General features: G+C 38.3%; 1 protein-coding gene across 2 annotated transcripts in view; it reads left to right on the top strand.

The window, feature by feature from the left end:
• VSTM4 (V-set and transmembrane domain containing 4) overlaps positions 1-24,945 on the top strand; it is a 102,229-nt gene that overhangs the window by 39,080 nt on the left and 38,204 nt on the right. For both annotated transcript variants that reach the window (XM_053692184.1, XM_053692183.1), the window contains exons 2-4: positions 2,714-3,097; positions 10,760-10,813; positions 13,352-13,459. In XM_053692184.1, the coding sequence (XP_053548159.1) occupies positions 2,714-3,097; positions 10,760-10,813; positions 13,352-13,459 (546 nt within the window). The remainder of the gene's footprint in view (positions 1-2,713; positions 3,098-10,759; positions 10,814-13,351; positions 13,460-24,945) is intronic.

Here is a 24,945-nt window from a genome sequence, read left to right as displayed (position 1 = left end):
CTGGGGTATGTGTGCACCACCAGTGTCTCTGTAATGTGGGTGAGTACACATCTCTGTTCTGGGGTATGTGTGCACCACCAGTGTCTCTGTAATGTGGGTGAGTACACATCTCTGTTCTGGGGTATGTGTGCACCACCAGTGTCTCTGTAATGTGGGTGAGTACACATCTCTGTTCTGGGGTATGTGTGCACCACCAGTGTCTCTGTTATGTGGGTGAGTACACATCTCTGTTCTGGGGTATGTGTGCACGTGTCTCTGTAATGTAGGTGAGTACACATCTCTGTTCTGGGGTATGTGTGCACCACCAGTGTCTGTATAATGTAGGTGAGTACACATCTATGCTCTGGGGTATGTGTGCACCACCAGTGTCTGTATCATGTAGGTGAGTACACATCAATGTTCTGGGGTATGTGTGCACCACCAGTGTCTATATCATGTGGGTGAGTACACATCTATGTTCTGGGGTATGTGTGCACCACCAGTGTCTCTATAATGTGGGTGAGTACACATCTATGTTCTGGGGTATGTGTGCACCACCAGTGTCTCTATAATGTGGGTGAGTACACATCTCTGTTCTGGGGTATGTGTGCACCACCAGTGTCTCTGTAATGTGGGTGAGTACACATCTCTGTTCTGGGGTATGTGTGCACCACCAGTGTCTCTATAATCTGGGTGAGTACACATCTCTGTTCTGGGGTATGTGTGCACCACCAGTGTCTCTGTAATGTAGGTGAGTACACATCTCTGTTCTGGGGTATGTGTGCACCACCAGTGTCTGTATAATGTAGGTGAGTACACATCTCTGTTCTGGGGTATGTGTGCACCACCAGTGTCTGTATAATGTGGGTGAGTACACATCTCTGTTCTGGGGTATGTGTGCACCACTAGTGTCTGTATAATGTAGGTGAGTACACATCAATGTTCTGGGGTATGTGTGCACCACCAGTGTCTCTATAATGTGGGTGAGTACACATCTCTGTTCTGGGGTATGTGTGCACCACCAGTGTCTGTGTAATGTTGGTGGGTACACATCTCTTTTCAGGGGTATGTGTGCAACACCAGTGTCTCTATAATGTGGGTGAGTACACATCAATGTTCTGGGGTATGTGTGCACGTGTCTCTGTAATGTAGGTGAGTACACATATCTGTTCTGGGGTATGTGTGTACCACCAGTGTCTGTATAATGTTGGTGAGTACACATCTATGCTCTGGGCTATGTGTGCACCACCAGTGTCTCTATAATGTGGGTGAGTACACATCTATGTTATGGGGTATGTGTGCACCACCAGTGTCTCTATAATGTGGGTGAGTACACATCTATGTTCTGGGGTATGTGTGCACCACCAGTGTCTCTATAATGTGGGTGAGTACACATCTATGTTCTGGGGTATGTGTGCACCACCAGTGTCTCTATAATGTTGGGGAGTGCACATCTATGTTCTGGGGTATGTGTGCACCACCAGTGTCTCTATAATGTTGGGGAGTGCACATCTATGTTCTGGGGTATGTGTGCACCACCAGTGTCTCTATAATGCAGGTGAGTACACATCTCTGTGCTGGGGTATGTGTGCACCACCAGTGTCTCTATAATGTTGGCGAGCACACATCTTTGTTCTGGAGTATGTGTTCACCACCAGTGCTTCTATAATGTTGGTGGGTACCAGTTCTTAGTTCCAGGGTGTGGGGGATGCACATCAATGGTTGGGGTTGGGCAAAGTTGGTGAATGTCATGGATAGAGCTGATGCAGTCACTAAAAGCCATTATGTTGCCCTGACTAGGAGTGGTGCTGCCCACCAATAACTCAGTGGGTGTTCTGTGCAATCGGCCTTAAGACCAAGTTATAGGAACATGCATTTCCTATTAGCGTTTAAACAGTTTTAATATAACCTTTTTCATTCAAATATTTTTCAATTTTCAATAGTTCTTTTTCACAGGCATGATAAGAAGATAGCGTTTATTGTCTCTTTAAAGGATGTGAGCAATACTAGAATGACAGGTTCTGGTTGCCTCATTTTGAATAATCCTATTCTAAAATCCCAGCATTTTACAATCCTCAATGACACCACTGATCAAAATGCTCAAATGCACAACTTAAAATAACTGTTTCTAAAATACCCGACAAGAATGTCTATAAACGTAGTTTGAAGGCGTCAAGGAGGATTAAGAATTACAAGATGATCAACATGCACAGTAATAAAATGCACAACTATATATAATCATAATGAAATATTGGTGCCACCCTTTTGGACGGTTACACTTCAGGTGTCAGAAGGAGAGTTGCTGCACCTGTGCAAACACATTAGCAATGGAATGCAGTGAAAACTAGATTTCAACATGGCAGCACCAATGAGTAGAGTGAGGTGGGAAATTAAATAAAATGTATACAGTGTTCAATGCCCCTTTAAATATTTTCATGCTGCATAAATAAATCCCATGTGATTATCTAATGTTATTATAGGTCCATCATTTAGCGTGGTTGGTGGCTTCTTGCCTTATATGCAACTATCTCTTCTTGAACACAGCAAAATATATTCATAGACTAGGAGCAGTGCATATTCTCATGTAGGATAAAGGGGAATCACTAACATCCAACTAGACTAACATTCTCCTGAAATTTTCCTTATCCACCTGTCATTTAATATCTCAAACATTTCCTCTATTGTCCTTGAGACTGTCATTCTATGAATAATGTTTTGTTTTTTTATTTCTCAGGCTTTTCATACACTCTAAATGTCACTGTATCCCCATCACCATGGGTTCTACACCCAGTTGGTGAGAATGCCTCCTTGTGGTGCTCTGTGTCCCAGAGGAAGAGACGGGACAGCTTGCTGACTGTACGATGGGTTTTTTCTCCATCTTCTGGACATGAACAGATTATTGGCCGGATCACCAAATTTGGAACAACGCATATATCTGGGAATTGGAGTCGTAGGGGAGATTTGAGCAGCGAACACCCAGGACGATTGTACCGGCTCACACTGAGCAATGTACAACATTCTGATCAGGGACATTACACCTGCCGAGTTCAGGAAGTGGCACAGCACAGAAGCCGTTGGACGGCTGTGTCAAATGGCACCGCTGTAACCCAGCTGAGGGGTGAGGAGAATGAATCTAATTAACCAGTTTTGGTGTGACCATGAATACCTGTCAATGGTAACAGTGGAAATACTCCCACTATTAAAAATAATGCTGTGGTAGTGGCACACTATGGGCTATACAGAGACGTAAGAGCTTTCTTGCAAGTAATAGAATCCTTTCCTATTACTATGTTGTTCTTTGAAACATTTTAAAGAGATATTTGAATTTAAATATGACATGCTCTGATTAGTTAGAGCAGGGATGAGGAACCTTGGTACTCATGATTTTTCAGAACTACATTACCCATAATGCTTAGGCACTCAAAGTCCAGTTGAGCATTATGGGAAATGTAGTTCTGAAACATCTGGAGGGCCAAGGTTCCCCATCCCTGAGTAAGAGCATTGTGGGAGCACAACCCACACTGCTTGTATTTCTGTGCTCAGACTACAAGTCAATGGTTAATATTTATTGATAGTATAGTGTGTACTACAGTATTCATGTTAGATAATGTAGATGCATAATTTCCCTAACATAATACATTTCTGTATAGGCTGCACTATATAGGTATCGGGCTCAATACAAACCTTTCAACCAACAACTTGTAGTACCTGATGTTTAGCAAGACCAATTGCTAAACAAGACTGTGCATTCTCTATTGCGGTTGGATTGCAATTGTTGGTCTATGTGTTCAGACCCTGCAAAGACTTTATCTTGTGCAGTTCCTAAGCAGGACACAGTTGGTGAGCCAATCAGCAACAGCATACACGTTTAGCCAACAATCACTATCAGTGTCCTTCTCAGGAGCTGTACAAGAGCATGTCTGGTGCACAAGGTTAAAGGAAATACTAAACCCAATTTTTTTTCTTTAATGGTTCACATAGAGCATGCAATTTTAAGCAACTTTCTAATTTACTCCTATTATCAATTTTTCTTAGTTCTCTTGCTATCTTTATTTAAATAGCAGGAATGTAAAGCTTAGGAGCCGACCCATTTTAGGTTCAGCACCCTGGATAGCGCTTGCTTATTGGTGGCTACATTTAGCAAACCAATAAGCAAGCACAACCCAGGTTCTGAACTAAAAAAGGGCCGGCTCCTAAGCTTCACATTCCTGCTTTTTAAATAAAGATAGGAAGAGAATGAAGAAAATTTGATAATAGGAGTAAATTAGAATGTTGCTTAAAATTGCATGCTCTATCGGAATCATTAAAGAGAAAAAAATGGGTTTAGTATCCCTTTAAGTATTTAACCCATATGCAGGTGTTATCAGTAAGCATTTGTGCAATAATAAGATGCTGTATTTAAATGAGTGCATATTATTATTACATTACCATGTCCATTAAAAGGGAATGTAATCTAAACCAAAAGCATTCTTTTATCTAATTAAAGGAATATAATTAATCTCTTAGGTTTACTAAAATTGAAACAAGGGCTCTCCAGTTCCAGTGATATTCTCTGAAGCCAATACACAGAGAATGTGTTATAGTTACTGGACTGCATACATTAACTGGAGAGTCTATACTAATCTTAGTGAATATAGAGTAGTTTTGCTACCCAATTAGGGTTGTCACCTTGGCCATGTTTTCCTGGACACTAATGAGTTATACATGCTGTAGGGTACACAGAGGGGAACATGAATTGCTCTCCTCGACATCACACAAATAGTGATAATGGACAGCACTATTCATGTTCCTCCCTGCACACCCTGCAGCATGTGTAACTCATAAGTGTTCAGGAAAACAAGGTGGCAACCCGACACCCAATCTGTATGTTACCAATAAGATATTTTTGTGGTTCAGATCAATATAGAAATAAAGACCCTGTTATAGTGTGTTAGAACCTAACTTTTAACAAATAGTAGCTTTAGTTTCTGAATTGCAATGAATAATTATATATTGCAAATGTATGCTTATTAGCACAGCTGGTAATTTTTGCCAAGAAATGTGGCAACCTTAAATGGACGTGAAACATAATTTTTTTTTTCCTTTCAGATAGAGCATACAATATTAAACAACTGTCCAAGTTACTTCTATTATATAATTTGCTTCATTCTCTTGGTATCCTTTGTTGAAGAAGCAGCAATGCATTACTGTGAACTAGTTAACACATTGGCAAAGCTAACATGAGGCAAATATGTGCAGCCACCAATTAGCAGCTCCTGAGCCTACCTAGGTATCCTTTTCAACAAAGGATACCAAGAGAACAACGCAAATTAAATAACAGAAGTCATTTGGAAAGTTGTTTAAAATCACAAGCTCTATCTGAACCATGAAAGAAAAAATTGGGTTTCACATCCCTTTTAATCTAGGAGGGTTTCCCTAGCACTCTGGCCAGACTTGTAAGCAATATTTTGTGTAAACGAAAGTACTTTTGTGTTTGTCGGAGGCCCATATGCTCTGGCTGCGTGAATACTTATTTTGGGGTCAGACGTTATGTCTGCTGTTATTTTTGTGTGTTTATTTTAACCCATGATGTAAACAGAGGGTTAAAAGGGGCAGTTCAGGTCCAAATTTTGTTAACCATAAGCCATCCTAATCTAAGTCCCATGGTTTTGGGAGTTTTTCTCCAAATAATTTAGATTAGATAAAGAGTTATGGGACATCAGAAGGAAGAAACCAAGGGATGCAGACAGGAATTAAGCAGAGGGGGTGGAAAGACACAAACTGAAATGCGTCTGGCACAGCAGAAATCCTATAGCAATCTTTATGCACAAAGAACAGAATCAGTGTCTCCTGTCTGTGCGAACCTTCATGGGCCTCTTTCATTGTGTTTGTGAATGACGTAGCAGCCCTCTGTGCTGATTAAGTTTCTATCCAGCATTCACATGGATCAGACAGTTGGGGACAAAAAGAAAGTGTTCTTCAAAATACAGGATATAAGCAGCTCTTATACGGTCATTTTAGTTAAAGGGACACTCAAGTCAAAATTAAACTTTCATGATTCAGATAGAGCATGTAATTTTAAATAACTTTCCAATTTACTTCCATTAACAAATGTCCACAGTCTTTTTATAGTTACACTTTTTGAGTCACCAGTTCCTACTGAGCATTTGCAAGAATTTACAGAATATATTGTGATTGGCTGATGGCTGTCACATGATACAGAGGGGGTGGTAATAGACATAACTGAAATTTGTCAGAAAAATAATCTTCTACTCATTTGAAGTTCAGACTAAGGGGCCGAATTATCAAGCTGCGAATGGTCTAAAGACCACTGCTAAATAACTTGTCCGCCTGCTCTGAGGCCGTGGTCAGAAATCAACCCGATCAAATATTATCAGGTTGATTGACACCCCTTCTAGCGGCCGATCTGCAGGGGACAGCATTGCACCAGCAGTTTACAAGACAGCGTATGCTGTCGGCATTAATCGATGTGCCCCAGACATGATACGCTACATCATATCATGTCCGCTCGCACTTTAATAAATCTACACCTAAGTGCTATTGCATTGTCTTGTTATCATGCATTTGTTGATTATGCAAATCTACTGTATTTACTGGTCCTTTTAAAGGGACATTAAAGAGCGAAAAAGAAAATTAGAGCATTTTATATTGATTGCATATAAACTGGTTTAACACATATAACAGCAATTCTTTGCTGGGAGCTAGCTGAACACATATTGTGAGCCAATGACAAAATGCATACGTGTGTAGCCAGTAATGTATTGCTGAGCTTGCCTATGTATACTTTTAAATGCTTTAAAATGCTGTCTGATCCTTAAAATGTTGTCATGTCCCTTTAAGAATTTCCTAGTATTTATGTGCAGAACCCACTCTTTTTTATGTAGTTAAATGTAACATATTTCTCAGTATTAGAGGGTTCTGAGATTCTGTTACTCATTAAGAAAATCCCTTTTATTTGATTAATCAGCGGTCATATGTGTCTAAATACAATTTGTCAGCAGAATTAGTTTGGTTAAATTAAACACTAAATAATAAAATATTAATCTTCTGTTACTGTAGCAGTTTCAGATGTGAACATGATGTTTACATAGAACATCTTTATTTAATGAAAATATTTTGTGGGGTAAATATGGCTCCTACAGAAGTTTGGCTTACTGTATAACATAGTTTAGCAAAACGTCTGATAAAAAAATCTTCATTGCTTGATTCTTTCCTCAATTGTGCCAAAAAACACTGCTGAATAGTACTGGTATACTCATATGCATTCACTTAAAGGGACTTTAAACTCAAATTTTAATTTGCTATAAAATATTAAATTATGCCTAATTTAAACAGATTGCAGTGCACTTTCCTTATTTATTTTGCGTTCCTTTCCTGTAATTTAGCAGTGAAAACTGTAGTGTAGTGAATCATTTCTAATACATAAATAAAAAAAATATATTTTAATGTCCCTTTAATTGCTTATTTATATTTTGCATGTTTAAATTTATTTTAATGTCCTTTTAATCTTTGCTTAATGCCTTTTAATAGATACAACAAGAAACAACATACATACTGCTCTTTTCACCTTATCAGGGACTTGTGTAAGATAAAATTTGTATTACAATTTTTGGGCTTCCAAAAAAATGTATAGGTCTGGGAGAATGAGGGTCTAAATAGAGTCATTTGGGAAGCCTGAATATGATTTTTGTACTGAATACTGTGAAGTTTGTTCACTAACACCCTCTCTAATCTCAAAAGTTCCTGTGTTATGTTATTCAACTGACACAATTCACCAAGGAATGAACTTTAATAAATTGTCTCCCTAAACATATATTATATGGACTTGAGAGTCTGTTCATGAATATAATCATCTGTCTCACTCTCATTTACAGTGCAGTCTAAAGAAGTCAGATTGGCTATTAACCTAACTTACATAGACCCAGATTTACTAAATCTGGTGAAATTGTTTAATGAGACACCTTAAGGGGACAATCTACTCCAGATTTTTTATTGTTTAAAAAGATAGATAATCCCTTTAATACCCATTTCCCAATTTAGCATAACCAGCACGGTTAAATTAATATACTTTTTACCTCTGTGATTACCTTATATCTAAGCCTCTGCAGACTGCCCTCTCATTTCAGTTATTTTGACAGACTTACATTTTAGCCAATCAGTGCTGACTCCTAGGTAAGTCCACAGGAGTGAGTGCAATGTTATGTATATGGCACACGTGAATAAGTGCTGATAGCTGTGAATAACTGCCAAAATGCACTAAGATAAGAGGAGGCCTTCAAGGACTTAGAAATTAGCATATGGTAGGTTTAGCTTTCAACAAAGAATAGCAAAAGAACAAAGTAAATTTGATTAAAAAGGAAATTGAAAAGTTGTTTAAAACTGCATGCCCTACTTGAATCATAAAAGTTTAGTTTTGACTACACTGTCCCTTTAATGCAACATGGTCCTACATAAGATTGTTTAAAGGGAAATTTTGTCTTGATACCTGTGTATCTAAATTAGGGATATAACATTTCTGTATGCAAAAGAAAAGCACATGCATTACAGTACAGTATAACCTCAGTAAAAGTAGTTTAAAAAGCATATTGAAAGTACAAAATAACAATAATAACCAAAACACACACATAAAATTGTATTAATTATATTCATTAGAAAAATGTGACTATAAATTATTCAACAAAATTCTTATTAAAGTGTGTAGGAAACATTCCTATTTAATGCAGGCAGTAAATTATTGTATGCCAGATTACGAGTGGTGCGCTAACAGTTACACGCGAGCAATATCGGGTTTATCGTGGCTATTTCCACACATCGGATGCATTTGTATTATAAGTTGAAGGTAAACGTGAACGGAATCGCGACTTATGCTAGAATGATTACCGTGTCCCCAGAGTTCTGGTTAACTGTTTCGCAAATCAAAAAAGTGTCACAAACACATGAAAAATACATTTAAAAGTACCCTTACACTCATAATAACACTAATAAAATGTATAAGGGCTCCACTTGTAATCTAGTTCTGTATGTAATGTGCAATGTAGTTTCAAGTTATGAAGTTAAATTGTACCAAAGCATACAAAATGCAAAACGTACTTCATTTTTCTGTTGCAGAATGAGTCTCCTAGATTTCCATAGGCTTGTCTGAAGGTTTTTTTCCACAGGTTCTCTAAGCATATTATCTCTGCAGTTCTCACTATTTTATCTTACCAAACAAAAGCTGGAGAGTTTATTTCAAAATATGTAAGGTACTTATTGCTCGGATAAAAAAGCATATGTATGCAAAACTAGAAGCAAATACAAAGTAGACTACACTAAAAACAGTGTAATTGTATTTGTATGTGCTTCAAAAATTAATGTCTGGGACTTTTTTGTGTGTCCAAAGAGACTTGTTCCATGAGGTCTCGTCTGTTGTTCATTTTTGGCATAACTGTCTCTTATGCTCTCAGTATGTTATGCTGTTTTTCAAGGCTCTCAGACTGTCTAATGCTGTAGTCTGAACATTCTCTAACACACTTCTCCTGTCCTGCCTTAGTTTAGACTGTGTATAATGCTGTCTATCATGGAAAAGACTATCATATTGTCTTTCATAGGTTTAGACTGTTTCTCATGCTGTCTCTTGGGATCAAACAGTATCTTATACTATCCCTGAAGTCAGCGGCTCCATATCTTATAATTACAGGCCGGGATTCCTACTGCAAGGAAGTGGGAAGAGGTGGCGGCTGCAAAACATTTGTAGGTCATGTGACCCTATAATTTGGGGGTGAGAGTTTTTGCAGTGACTGCACAAGGGATTTTTAACTCTCAATGCCCCAGATATGGAAATAACATGGAGGGTAAAATTTTAAATTTCATGACTCAGTTAGAACCTGCAGTTTTTAAAAAAAACTTTTCAATTTAATTCTGTTGTCAAATTTGGAAAAATATTGCCTTGCCATGAGACTAGAGTGAGATCAGCTTGTGCCCTGATAATATAAATATATATATATATATATATATATATATATATATATATATATATATATATATATATATATATATATATATATATATATATATATATAGAGAGAGAGAGAGATAGATATATTAACATTGTTACAAACATAGATAGAGGCTAAGTTATAAGCAAGGGTTTAAACAGAAAAAAAGTATATTTGGTATTTAAGGGGACATTCTGGTCAAAATTTAAATGCACATAAATGAATTACATCTTTGAATAGAAACATATTTGCAATATACATGTACTGGCAAAAATGCTTCTAGTAAAAGCTATCACTGTTTTACTGTTAATATTTTTCTTTGCATGTGCACGTGATGCATAGTTCTATATTCTCAGTGCGCCCGTATTTAATTACTACAGCTGCTCAGAGCGCTAGTGCGGCTTGTGTAATGTCATTAACAGATGGTGCAAGTGCTGTGTTTAAAATGCTGGTGCACGGAGCATACTTAAATACACGTTTGAAACAGCTATAGCTTTTAGTAGAAGCATTTTTGCTAATACCTTTATATTAGAAAAATGCATTTATTTAAATCCAAAATACACCTGTGTGCACTCCAATTGCTGGAATGTCGCTTTAAAGTAAATAGCAACGTTCTTGGAAAATTGCACAACAAACTGAATTGTAAAAGTTTAATTTTGACTTTCAAGTTCCTTCAATATGTTTCACACCTTCTCATAACAGCCCACATATAAAGAATCTTTTTTTACAGTATATGTTGTTGGGAAACTATTGGTTTGTTCCTTTGTAATGTTCAGTTTATATGAGCTTTGTTTTTTTTCTTACAGTTCTGTCTCACACAGTTTCTGATGAGAAGTTGTTCACTTGGAATCTGTTTCAAGGTAAAAAAAAATGCCTATTTTTGAATAGCCTATACTGAGACAGTAACAATAGTTTCACAAGAAGTATTATTTGTTACTGGTTTTAGAGACAATTTGTAAATGTATCTGCAATTATACTATACATTCATAACATTATTACTTAATATGTAACAAAATAGGATCAGCAACAAAAGAAATCAGGATCAACAAATACATTACATTATCTATATTAGATTATTAAAAATAATATCAACAAATGTTGTTTATCCTTTTATCAGCATTTAACATTATCTACAAATCAGATATAAAATAGCATTCATAAAAATAAGAATAAACGCATGTACTTCAAATGGAGCAAAAAATGTAGCAATGTCTGGCCAAACTCTCTCTCAAACTTAGGTGTAGATTTATCATTGTCTGGGCAGACAAAATAAACAGGTACTGAACCTGTCTGCCTGGGATTGCAACTTGCATGCAGCATTAATCATTTTATGATCAGATGCTCCAACAATCCTGCCCTGCTGCATGCAGCCAAACAGGTGAGAGAAGGGCCTGTCAATCACCTTGGTAAAATCAGTCCAGAGTGATATTAATTCACCACTTCAGAAGTAACAGAAAGGGTTTTAGGAATCAGTGCTGCTTCAAAAGTATCACTTGCAGAGTCGCATGAGGGAGCATGAAACTTATAGGGGCATTTGCCCTTTGTGTTTTAAAGGGACACTGAACCCAAAAATTTTCTTTCGTGATTTAGATAGAGCATGCAATTTTAAGCAACTTTCTAATTTACTCCTATTATCAATTTTTCTTCGTTCTCTTGCTGTCTTTATATGAAAAAGAAGGCATCAAAGCTTTTTTTCTTGGTTCAGAACTCTGGACAGCAGTTTTTGATTGGTGGATGAATTTATCCACCGATCAGCAAGGACAACCTAGGTTGTTCACCAAAAATGGGCCGGCATCTAAACTTACATTCTTGCATTTCAAATAAAGATACCAAGAGAATAAAGAACATTTGATAATAGGAGCAAATTAGAAAGTTGCTTAAAATGTCATGCTCTATCTGAATCACGAAAGAAAAAATTTGGGTTCAGTGTCCCTTTAAGGCCACACTCCTTCCTGAGGTTTACTATACACGTTAGAGATTATGACACTTTTTTTTTTTTTAACATGTTTTCTGACATAGTTTACTAATATAATCTAATCCCACAATAGGTTAGCTTAAAGGGACAGGAAACCTAACTTTTACTTTCATGATTCAGATACAATTTTAAACAGGTTTCCAATTTGCTTCTATTATCTCATTTGCTTCATTCTTTTTGTGTCCTTTATTGAAGGAGCATTAAACTTTATATTTAAATGTCTTTTTTTAAAATACTTTTTATTTATGAAAACAGACTGCTGATCCTCCTCGCGCAGCTCCTGCTGTACTTAGCACAGCATTGACGAATCGGGTTTCCTCCAATCATTGCGTGCACCCCAAGGCATCCAGCTCGTGAGGCCATGAAACGATTGGAGGAAGCCGGATTCGTCATCGATATGTTAAGTACAGCAGGAGCTGCGGTCGGAGGATCAGCGGTCTGTTTTCATAAAGAAAACTGTAAGTATGTTAAAAAAGACACTTAAAGGGACATTAAACCCAAACATTTTCTTTCATGATTCAGATAGAGCATGCAATTTAAACAACTTCCTAATTTACTTTTATTATCTAATTTGCTTAATTCTCTTGATAATCTTGGCTGAAAAGCATAGCTAGATAGGCTCAGTAGCTGCTGATTGGTCGCTGCACATAGATGCCTCGTGTGATTGGCTCACCAATGTCTATTTCTATTTATTCAATAAATTATATCTAAAGAATGAAGCAAATTAGATAATAAGTAAATTGAAAAGTTGTTTAAAATTGTATTCTCTATCTGAATCATGAAAGAACATTTTTGGGTTTAATGTCCCTTTAAATGTATAGTTTAATGAATGAAAGTGCCCCTGTCTTTAAGACTATTTTTAAAAACCAGGAGCTTTCTCATTCAACTTTACATTCACTTTAAGCTGATGGACTCGATGGACTTCTCTTTTTAACCTCATCTACTATGTTACTATGTATCAACACATCTGAAACAGGTATGGGGGCCTATTTATCAAGCTCAGTACGGAAGTTATGAAGCAGCGGTCTAACGGTAATAATAATTGAAAATGATTTTAAAATGTATCCTCTATCTGAATCCTGAAAGAAAAATGTGGGGTTTTATGTCCCTTTAAGCACTTTGTGGGGAGTAAACGTGTAGTAAACAAGAGAGATCAGTGCAAAAATTGCATTCTCTAAAGACAAAAAGCTTTTCATCATTTTGCATTCTAATGCCCCTGTTTACATTGATATAGAAACTAAAAGGAAGTGCTTGCTTGTGCACAACTCATCCCTGTAAATAGCTTGCTCACTTGCTGATGAAGACAGTTCCCTCAACCTCCACCAACATGACTGCACAAGTACTAATTCAGGACAAGAGTCAAAATAAAGAAAAAAAATCATTAATATTCTGTTAAGTTCATACCCTTTTTATCTCTTATCAGATCTTTACCTGTATGCCGTGCTCCTGTGCAGTGTGGGTATCCTCAGTCTCCTGGTCTTCTTCATCATCCTCCTGTGTCAGACAATCTTCCACAAGAGACGCTCCAAAGGTGAGACATCGGGGCCAATTTATCAATGTCTGTCCGACATGCTGTAGCGTATCATATCCAACAGACATCGCTGAATGCCAACAGCATACGCTGTCAGCATTTAACATTGCACAAGCAGTTCTGGTGAACTGCTTGTGCAATGCTGCCCCCTGCAAATTTGCGGCCAATCCGCGGCTAGAAGGGGGTGTCAATCAACCCGATCGTATAGGATCGGGTGGATTGATGTCCGCAGCCTCAGAGGTAGCGGGCCAGTTAAGGAGCAGCGGTCTTAAGACTGCTGCTTCATAATAGACTTGTGCATGGTCGAAAAATTTGTTTTGGTTTGGATCGATTCAGATTTTTTCGAATTTCGGATCGATTCGAATTCAGAAAAATTTGAATGAATTTGTTTCGGATTCGTTTCGGATTCATTCAGATACAAATAAATTCGGCTGGGTTCGGTTCGGTTCGCAAATTCGGAATTTCGGTATGTGTTAGGTGGGATGTGCTGTGTATTAGACTAGTATTATGTACTGTATATTAGGTGTAACCCATAGCAGAGTGATATAACCTAATATACTGTACAATACTAGTGTAATCCATGGCCATCCGAATCTACCAAATAAATCCGAACTAATTCGGATTTATTCGGTAGATTCGGTACTACCGTAATTCGGAAATTCGAAACGATCCGAATCTCCGAATTTAACAAATTTGTCTGAATTTGGAACGAATCGAAACACACATGCTACTTCATAACTGCTGTTTCTGGCCAAAACAGGGGCATCAGGGGCCATTCTGCGCTTGATAAATCGGCCCCATCATCTCATACCCTAGTAATGATCCTTAAGCTAACAAGCACTACCATAGAGGTCATTTTCTGAAATCTTCAATATCTCTTAGCAAACACCGTTCTCTGCCAGAGACATGGGCACACTTGCTTACAGGACTTTCAGAATTATCATTACAGCTTTATGTGTATGTTGCCAACATTTTATATATGAATATACATTATAGTCTTCACTGTTCATTTGTACAATCAGTTCTATCCACCAAATTGTCATCTTCTGAACTGGATATCCTATGTGCTACAATACAAGTGGAGCCCAAAAATAGTGCAATCAATAGTGATTCTATTTTTGCGCTCATATTACAAGTCCAAAGTTTTTTTTACTGCTCGAGCGATAGTCTAGGGTGCGCTAACATTTGCATGTTGTATTATGTGCTCAATCCCTCACATAATAGGTTGCTATGGGGGCATGCAGTAAAATTCATGTTGGATATCGCTCAAGCTCTAAGCTGGTGGAGCACTAAGTCAAGGATGCATAAGCAGATGGTGCCCAAGGAGCAGAGTTCTTCATGTAATTCTGTGCTATACTATTAATAATAATAATGTTTTACTTCAGGTCTCAAAAGTGCTAAATCAGACATATTTTGGATTGCGCTCAAGCGCAACTTAACTCACTACTTGTAATACAAGCACAATGAGCTCGCTAAAAGTGCTCCGTTCACTATCCAATAAAAGTATAGGGCGCACTAAAAAGTTTCAGCCATGTTAAGAAGCACTGGTTAAAAATGTTAACACTTGTAATTCCAGATTGTACATTATTCTTAGAACAAGACAGAGAACAAGACAACACAATCTGCACTATTGCGCTCTACTTGTAATCTAGCTCTATATGTACTAAATCAGGATAGTGCACTCAAAGGGGCCGATTTATCAAGCTTCGTATGGAGCTTGATGCTAGACATGTGCATGGCGAAAAAATTCGGTTCGGTTCGGATCGATTCGGATTTTTTTGAATTTCGGTTCGGAGCGATTGGAATTCGGAAAAATTTGAATCAATTCGGTTCGGATTTGTTTCGGATTCATTCGGATTTGAATAAATTCGGTTCGGTTTTGTTTCGGATTCATTCAGATTCGAATAAATTCGGCTGGATTCGGAAATTCGGAATTTCGGTAAGTGTTAGGTGGGATTAGACTAGTATTATGTACTAAATTCGGCTGGATTCGGTTCGGAATTTCGGTAAGTATTAGGTGGAATTAGACTTATACTGTACAATACTAGTGTAATCCATGGCCATCCGAATTTACAGAATAAATCCGAAGTAATTCGGATTTATTCGGTAATTCGTCAGTATTTTAATTCGGAAATTCGGTTCGATTCGAATCGCCGAATTTTCCGAATTTTCCAAATCGATCCGAAACGAATCGCACATATCTACTTGATGCCTCTGTTTCTGCGCGAGTCTTCAGGCTCACCAGAAACACAAGTTATGAAGCCGCAGTCTAAAGACCGCTGCTCCCTAACTTGTCCGATTGGCTGCGAATCTGAGGGGGGGGGGATTGCACCAGCAACTCACAAGAACTGCTGGTGCAATGACAAATGCCGACAGCGTGTACTGTCGGCATTTATCGATGTGTAGCCGACATGATATGCTACATCGTATCATGTCCGCTTGCACTATGATAAATCTACCCCTAAGGCTTTGGTGCCATAAGGCATCCACATAAAACCTTTTTTATCTGCCCTTCACATCTCAAAACTGTAGATTGTAGGTGTTTCAGTGAGGGAGGCATCTTACATTGGTTTTGTTTTAAAACAGTAATGTTAATCTTCAAAAGCAAATGTGTGCTGGTTTAAAGCTTAGTTTATTAGAAGTTTGTTTTTCTATATATGTGTTTTTATATTTTATTTAAAAGAATTTGTAAAATATATCAGTCCTGTGAAGGAGAAAATATGTGGCTCTTTATGTGAAAAGATTGGACCCCCATGGTCTTTGAATTAAACATAAATAAGGTGTGTTATCTTTTACTACCAATTTTTTGATAGCTGGTAAATGTCATTCATATAAGAGAGCAATAGGAATGTAAGCTTAGTAGCCAGACCATTTTTTTGTTCAGCACCTGGGAGGCACTTGCTTATTGGGGGCTATCCAAGTGCTAAATAAAAAATGGGCCGGCTCCTAAGCTTACATTTTTGCTTTTCAAATAAAGATATCAAGAGAACAAATAAATTTTGGTAATAGGAGTAAATTAGTAAGTTGCTTAAAAGTTTCATACCCCTTTAAAAGAACAACTGTCAATAAAGTAGTAACATTTTAGGCAAATTTCAGTCAAAACAGAGGGGACAGCTCAACTTTAAAGTATATCTAGAAATTCACACAATCTAATAAGAACTTACAAAAATCCCTGTCATGAACATCATCATCTCTGTAGACACTGATAGTCCTGGGTACTGTTACACTGGTGCAGAACATAGTGCCTTGGTTCCATGCACAGGGTCTTGGTACTCCACCAGGTCTTCTGCATCACAAAAATAAACTCCTTCAATACGGCTACTCATCGGTGACAATGTTCTTCATCTTGTTACAGATGTCTTGCAGTTCTATAAAGCAATGGGTAAAAGAAACTATAAACCCTGTTAAATGAATACTGTGCGCATGGCCACATCATGTTTCCAGCATTTCTTGGTAGGCTTTTGTGCAGGAAGGGATTATGGTGTGCAAGTCTTTTAGAGCGCTCTTGGCTTTATGTTTTTAAGCCTACCGTTAATTTTAATGCAGGCTGACACATTGGCTGTCACCAACTGTTACAGAACTTGGATTGGGCAGTGGGGCTAGAGCAGTATTTCTCAACCGTGGTCCTCAAGTACTCTCAACAGTCCAGGTTTTTATTATAGCTGAACTAGAGCACAGGTGAAATAATCAGCTGATCAGTAACCATGGTAACCAACCTGCTCTCAGCCATCAGCTGATTATTTCACCTGTGCTCTAGTTTAGCTATAATGAAAACCTGGCCTGTTAGGGGTACTTGAGGACTGAGAAACTATTTTAGAGAAGTCACAGCAGATGCTTTTACATTGAAGAGAAAGGTATTTGTTCTGAAAGCTCTTTTAATTTATTGGAAATGCACTAGAAATTGAGTTTATATGAAGATGGCTTAGCTACGCACATGGGGGTCAATTTATTATTGTGCGGACGGACATGATACGATATAGCGGATCATGTACGCTGCACATCAATAAATGCCGACAGCATTTATCATTGCACCAGCAGTTCTTGTGAACTGTTGGTGCAATACCGCCCCCTGAAGATTCGCGGCCCCTAGCAGGGGGGGTGTCAATCAACCCAATAATATCAGCTCGGGTTGATTTCTGTCCGCCGCCTCAGAGTAAGCAGACAAGTTTTAGACCGCTGCTTTGTAACTTCTGTTTCTGGCGAGCCTGATAAATATGCCCCTCAGACTGAGTTTCATGACTCTTTAACTTTATATTACAATGGAAATTAAATAGTAAAAAGAATGTTATTGTGTCAGGAGAAGTTGCCGGGGAGGAGAGAACTGTTAGGAGTAACACAGTGTGAGCACTAGATCCTGCTGCCCCCCTCTTCTCATTCTTGGCAAAACTTTCTTCGGTTTTAGGTTTTAAAGGCCTCTGAGTAACTGGACCTCTGGGGTTTTAGATAACCCTCTCAGTACTGGGAGAAAGGATTTCTGCGCCTACATGTATGCATGTATACTGCTCCTTGTACACACACTGGTCTGCATATACACACTGCTTGGTATACACACTGCTCCTTGTACACACACTGGTCTGCATATACACACTGCTTGGTATACACACTGCTCCTTGTACACACACTGGTCTGCATATACACACTGCTTGGTATACACACTGCTCCTTGTACACACACTGGTCTGCATATACACACTGCTCCTTGTACACACACTGCTCTGCATATACACACTGCTTGGTATACACACTGCTCCTTGTACACACACTGGTCTGCATATACACACTGCTTGGTATACACACTGCTCCTTGTACACACACTGCTCTGCATATACACACTGCTTGGTATACACACACCGCTCTGCATATACACACTGCTCCTTGTACACACACTGGTCTGCATATACACACTGTTTGGTATACACACTGCTCTGCATATACACACTGCTCTGCATATACACACTGCTCTGCATATACACACTGCTCCTTGTACACACACCGCTCTGCATATACACACTGCTCTGCATATACACACTGCTCCTTGTACACACACTGGTCTGCATATACACACTGCTCCTTGTACACACACTGCTCTGCATATACACACTGCTCCTTGTACACACACCGCTCTGCATATACACACTGCTCTGCATATACACACTGCTCCTTGTACACACACTGGTCTGCATATACACACTGCTCCTTGTACATACACTGGTCTGCATATACACACTGCTCCTTGTACACACACTGGTCTGCATATACACACTGTTTGGTATACACACTGCTCTGCATATACACACTGCTTGGTATACACACACCGCTCTGCATATACACACTGCTCCTTGTACACACACTGGTCTGCATATACACACTGTTTGGTATACACACTGCTCTGCATATACACACTGCTCTGCATATACACACTGCTCTGCATATACACACTGCTCCTTGTACACACACCGCTCTGCATATACACACTGCTCTGCATATACACACTGCTCCTTGTACACACACTGGTCTGCATATACACACTGCTCCTTGTACACACACTGCTCTGCATATACACACTGCTCCTTGTACACACACCGCTCTGCATATACACACTGCTCTGCATATACACACTGCTCCTTGTACACACACTGGTCTGCATATACACACTGCTCCTTGTACATACACTGGTCTGCATATACACACTGCTCCTTGTACACACACTGGTCTGCATATACACACTGTTTGGTATACACACTGCTCTGCATATACACACTGTTTGGTATACACACACCGCTCTGCATATACACACTGTTCTGCATATACACACTGCTCCTTGTACACACACTGGTCTGCATATACACACTGCTCTGCATATACACACACCGCTCTGCATATACACACACCGCTCTGCATATACACACACCGCTCTGCATATACACACACCGCTCTGCATATACACACACTGCTCTGCATATACACACACTGCTCTGCATATACACACACCGCTCTGCATATACACACTGCTCCTTGTACACACACTACTGTGCATATACATACTACTCCTTGTACACACACTGCTCTGCTTATACACACTGTTTGGTATACACACACCAAGCTGCATATACACACCCCTCCTTATACACACACTGGTCTGCATATACACACTGCTCCTTGTACACACACTGCTCTGCATATATACACTACTACTTGTACACACACTGCTGTGCATATACACACTACTCCTTGTACACACACTGCTCTGCTTATACACACTGTTTGGTATACACACACCAAGCTGCATATACACACCCCTCCTTATACACACCTGGCTCCTTATACACACACACTGGTCTGCATATACACACTGCTCCTTGTACACACACTGCTCTGCATATATACACTACTACTTGTACACACACTGCTGTGCATATACACACTACTCCTTGTACACACACTGCTCTGCTTATACACACTGTTTGGTATACACACACCGCTCTGCATATACACACTGCTCCTTGTACACACACTGCTCTGCATATACACACTACTCCTTGTACACACACTGCTCTGCATATACACACTGGTATACACACACCACTCTGCATATACACACTGCTCTGCATATACACACTGCTCCTTGTACACACACTGCTCTGCATATACACACTGCTTGGTATACACACACCGAGCTGCATATACACACCGCTCCTTATACACACACTGTATATAACTATATTTGAATAAATAAAAACTTACCAGTGAAATAAAAATAAACCTACCATTAAACTAAAAATTAACCTAACCTTACTATTTCAGGGCAATGGGGAGCTTAGGTTTATTTAGATAGGATTTTATTTGGGGTGTTTGGTTGTGTGGGTGGTGGGTTTTACTGTTGAGGGGTTATACAGGTAAAATAGCTGATTTCTTTGGGGCAATGCCCCGCAAAAGGCCCTTTTAAGGGCTATTGGCAGTTTAGTTTAGGCTAGGGGTTTTTTTTATTTTGGGGGGGCTTTTTTATTTTTATAGGGCTATTAGATTAGGTGTAATTAGTTTAAATATTTGATAATTTCTTTTTTATTTTGTGTAATTTACTGTTTTTTATTTTTTGTAATTTAGTTAATTATATTTAATTAATGTAATTTATTTAATTGTAGTGTAATGTTAGGTGTTAGTGTAAGACAGGTTAGGTTTTATTTTACGGGTAAATTTGTATTTATTTTAACTAGATAGTTAGTAAATAGTTAATAACCATTTACTAACTAGTCTACCTAGTTAAAATAAATACAAACTTAACAGTGAAATAAAAATAAAACCTAAGATAGCTACAATGTAACTATTAGTTATATTGTAGCTAGCTTAGAGTTTATTTTACAGGTACAGATAACCCTCAGTTTACGCCGGGGTTAGGTTCCAGAAGGAATGGTTGTAAATCGAAACCGTTGTAAATTTAAACCCAGTTTATAATGTAAGTCAATGGGAAGTGAGGGAGATAGGTTCCAGGCCCCTCTCAAAATTGTCATAAGTAACACCTAATTCATTATTTTTAAAGCTTTGAAATGAAGACTTTAAATGCTAAACAGCATTATGAACCTAATAAAATAATCACACAACAGACTTCACTTGCATTTTTCTGTAAACAGTTCTTTCTATGCATTCCAATCTGGACTGATTTATAGACAGGAAGATCTTGTTCCTTTGAAATCTGCTCGATAGCTCAGGTCTGGTTAAACTGATTAATTTCAGCTTGCTTGGCTTTGCTGCAACACAAGCGGATAGCTCCACCTACTGGCTATTTTAATAAATGCACTGCTTCTCAATGCTTTTCAATAGCAGTCACATGACTGGAAAAAAAGGTTGTTATTCTGAAACGGTGTAAATTGAACCGTTGTAAAACGAGGGCCACCTGTATTTCGTTTTAAATAGGAATTATTTAGTTAATGATAGCAATTTTTATTTATTAGATTTATTTTAATTATATTAAAGTTAGGGGTGTTGCTAGGGTTAGACTTAGGGTTAGGTTTAGGGGTTAATAACTTTAGTATAGTGACGTTGGGGGCGGCAGATTAGGGGTTAATAATATTTAACTAGTGTTTGCGATGCGGGAGTTCGGCGATTTAGGGGTTAATATGTTTATTATAGTGGCGGCAATGTCCAGAGTGGCAGATTAGGGGTCAATAAATTTATTATAGTGTTTGTGATGCTGGAGGGCCTCGGTTTAGGGGTTAATAGGTAGTTTATGGGTGTTAGTGTACTTTGTAACACTTTAGTTATGAGTTTTATGCTACAGCTTTGTATCGTAAAACCCATAACTACTGACTTTAGATAGCGGAACGAATCTTGACGGTATAGGCTGTACCATTCACTTTTTGGCCTCCCAGGCAAAACTCGTAATACCGGCGCTATGGAAGTCCCATTGAAAAATGACTTTTTGACAGGTGCAGTAGTTACGTTGCGTTACGGCCAAAAAAGTGTGCGGTACAGTTATACCTGCAAGACTCGTAATACCGGCGGTAGTGAAAAAGCAGCGTTATGAGGCTTTTTCACTCATAACGCAAAACTCGTAATCTAGCTGTAAGTAATTTACTGTATTTAAAGTGACATTAAACACTTTGAGATGGTAATATAAAATTATAAATTATATATATAAAAAGAAACTCTACAATATACTTTCATTATTTATTTTGACCCCTTTCCCCCGTAATTACATTCTGAAATCATGAGCTTTTCAATTACTGTTAGAAATGGAACTGCAGAAGAACACTGTTAAATTCAACACAGCCATTGGCTGCACACTCAAGTGACCTATTTATAAATGTCCCTAATTGGCCACAGCAGAGAAAGTAACCTAAGTTACAACATGGCAGCTATTATTGTTTTGTAGATATTAAAACTTTGATTTTTTTTCCCCACTATTTAAACAACTAATGAAACTTTAAAAAATACATCTACATCTTATTCTCAGATTTTTTTTCTTTGAATGCATCATTCTATCTAGCATTTATTTAGCGCTTAATGTCCCTTTAATGGTCGTTTAATGGGAGGAAGGGAAACAAACCAATCTAACTTTATACAGGAACAAAACCTCATTGCAGCTTACTAAACTAACCTCACCTATGGAGCAACACTGGAGGTGTTCCCTCCTTCTTAACAGACCACAAACCATGCTATGTGTAGATGCACGAAGAGGGAAGTACACTTATGTATTTGCAGCCCTTGGTATCTTTTTACACACTGCGCTGAGCATACTTTTTGCTGTGTATACCTACGATTAAATAGTCTTTTAAGCTCATTCCTATGATAAAATGCATATTGAACTGAATCAATTATGTGTACAGTACATGTGCTTAGTTTCCTGTATCTTTGTATGTACATATAGAAATGTACTGCAATATATTCATATAGAGGCCTACTTATCAAGCCGTCAACCGCAAATACGCTGGAATTCCGCAGCGTAATTGGGGAGAGCTTGATTCCCCTTAGTTATCAAAGCCTACAGACCGGCAAAAGTAGAAATTTGTGACGTAACATACGATCCGCCGGTCTAAGTCCAACACAGATCGATGCTTACATGTTCTGAATGCAAATTTGGCACTATCTGACTACTTTTGCTAGTTAACAAATATCTAACAGGTACGCTCGCCACTATTCCGGCCCAGCGTACCTGCTGATTGGAATAGCCAATAGAATGCAAGATCAATCCTATTGGTTGACTGGATCAGCAAATAGGATGAAAGTTCAATCCTATTGGCTAATTGCAACAGCCAGTAGGATCTTTTCAACCTTATTTCCGATTGGCTGATAGAATTCTATCAGCCAATCGGAATCTAAGGGACGCCATCTCGGATGACGTCATTTAAAGAAACATTCATTGTTCAAGAAGACGTCGAACGAAGAGGATGCTCCGCGTCGGATGTATTGAAGATGGAGCCGCTCCGCGCCGGATGGATGAAGATAGAAGATGCCGTCTGGGTGAAGACTTCTGCGGGCTTGGATGAAGACTTCGGCTGCTTGGATGAAGACTTCTGCTGGCTTCGATGAAGACTTCTGCCGGCTTCGATGAGGACTTCTCCCGGCTTCTTTGTGGATGGATGTGGGATCTTCAAAACTGTAAGTGGATCTTCAGGGGTTAGTGTTAGGTTTTTGTAAGGGTTTATTGCGTGGGTTTAAGTTTTAGATTAGGGTTTGGGCAGCAATAGAGCTAAATGCCCTTTTAAGGGCAATGCCCATCCAAATGCCCTTTTCAGGGCAATGGGGAGCTTAGGTTTTTTTAGTTAGGTTTTTATTTGGGGGGGTTGGTTGTGTGGGTGGTGGGTTTTACTGTTGGGGGGGTATTTGTATTTTTTATTTACAGGTAAAAGAGCTGATTTCTTTGGGGCAATGCCCCGCAAAAGGCCCTTTTAAGGGCTATTTGTAGTTTATTGTAGGCTGGGGGGGGGGTTATTTTGGGGGGCTTTTTTATTTTCATAGGGCTCTTAGATTAGGTGTAATTAGTTTAAATCTTTGATAATTTCTTTTTATTTTGTGTAACTTAGTGTTTGTTATTTTTTGTAACTTAATTGTTAGTTTTTTGTAACGTTGTAATTTTTTATTGTAGATTTAAATTATTTGAGTAGGGTTAGGGGTTTAAATATATATTATAGTTCATTTAATTTGTAGTTTAATGTAATTTTAGTATGACAGTTAGGATAGATTAATTATTAGTTTAATGTAATTTTAGTATACTAGTTAGGGTAGATTAATTAATAGTTTAATATAGTTTAATTTAAATCTAAAGGTAAGTTTAAATTTATTATAAGATAGGGATGAGTTAATATTTAATATAAAGTTAGCGGGTTGTTAGGTTTAGGGGTTAATAGTTTAATTTAGTTTATGGCGATGTGGGGGGCTGGCGGTTTAGGGGTTAATAGGTTTAGTAAGTGGTAGTGATGTGGGAGGCCAGAGGTTTAGCGGTTAATACCTTTAGTTAGTTGCGGCGGGGTCCGGGAGCAGTGGGATAGGGGTTAATAACTTTATTAGAGTTGCGGTGGGCTCCGGGAGCGGCGGGATAGGGGTTAAACAGTTTTATATAGTGGCGGTGCTTAGTGACAGTATATAAATAAAGCTTTGAAAAAGCCTAAGAGCAGCAAGATCGATGACTGTTTAGTTAACAGTCCGCTGCTCATCGCCCCGTACTTGGTGCACGGCTTTTTTACATCTTTTTATATAAATATGGAGAGCGTATTCAGGTCCGCGGCCGCGATGTTAGGTGAGCGTATTGGTGCCGTCAAATGCAAGTAAGTTGACGGCTTAAGTAGGCCTCATAGTTGTTGTTTACTAATAAAGTTTGCTTTATTTAAACTGATATCATTTGATCTACCTACAAATACATATTACACTACACATACATTAGATTTAAAAAGATACATTATGCTCTACACGCATGCAGATAACTGTTATTATGCAAACAAACAAATACTATATACTGCACATTTGTTCTGCACACGTACACTATAAAAGCAT

Source organism: Bombina bombina, chromosome 9, assembly GCF_027579735.1.
Source record: "Bombina bombina isolate aBomBom1 chromosome 9, aBomBom1.pri, whole genome shotgun sequence".
Taxonomy (NCBI): domain Eukaryota; kingdom Metazoa; phylum Chordata; class Amphibia; order Anura; family Bombinatoridae; genus Bombina; species Bombina bombina.
This window is presented reverse-complemented; position numbering and strand designations above follow the sequence as displayed.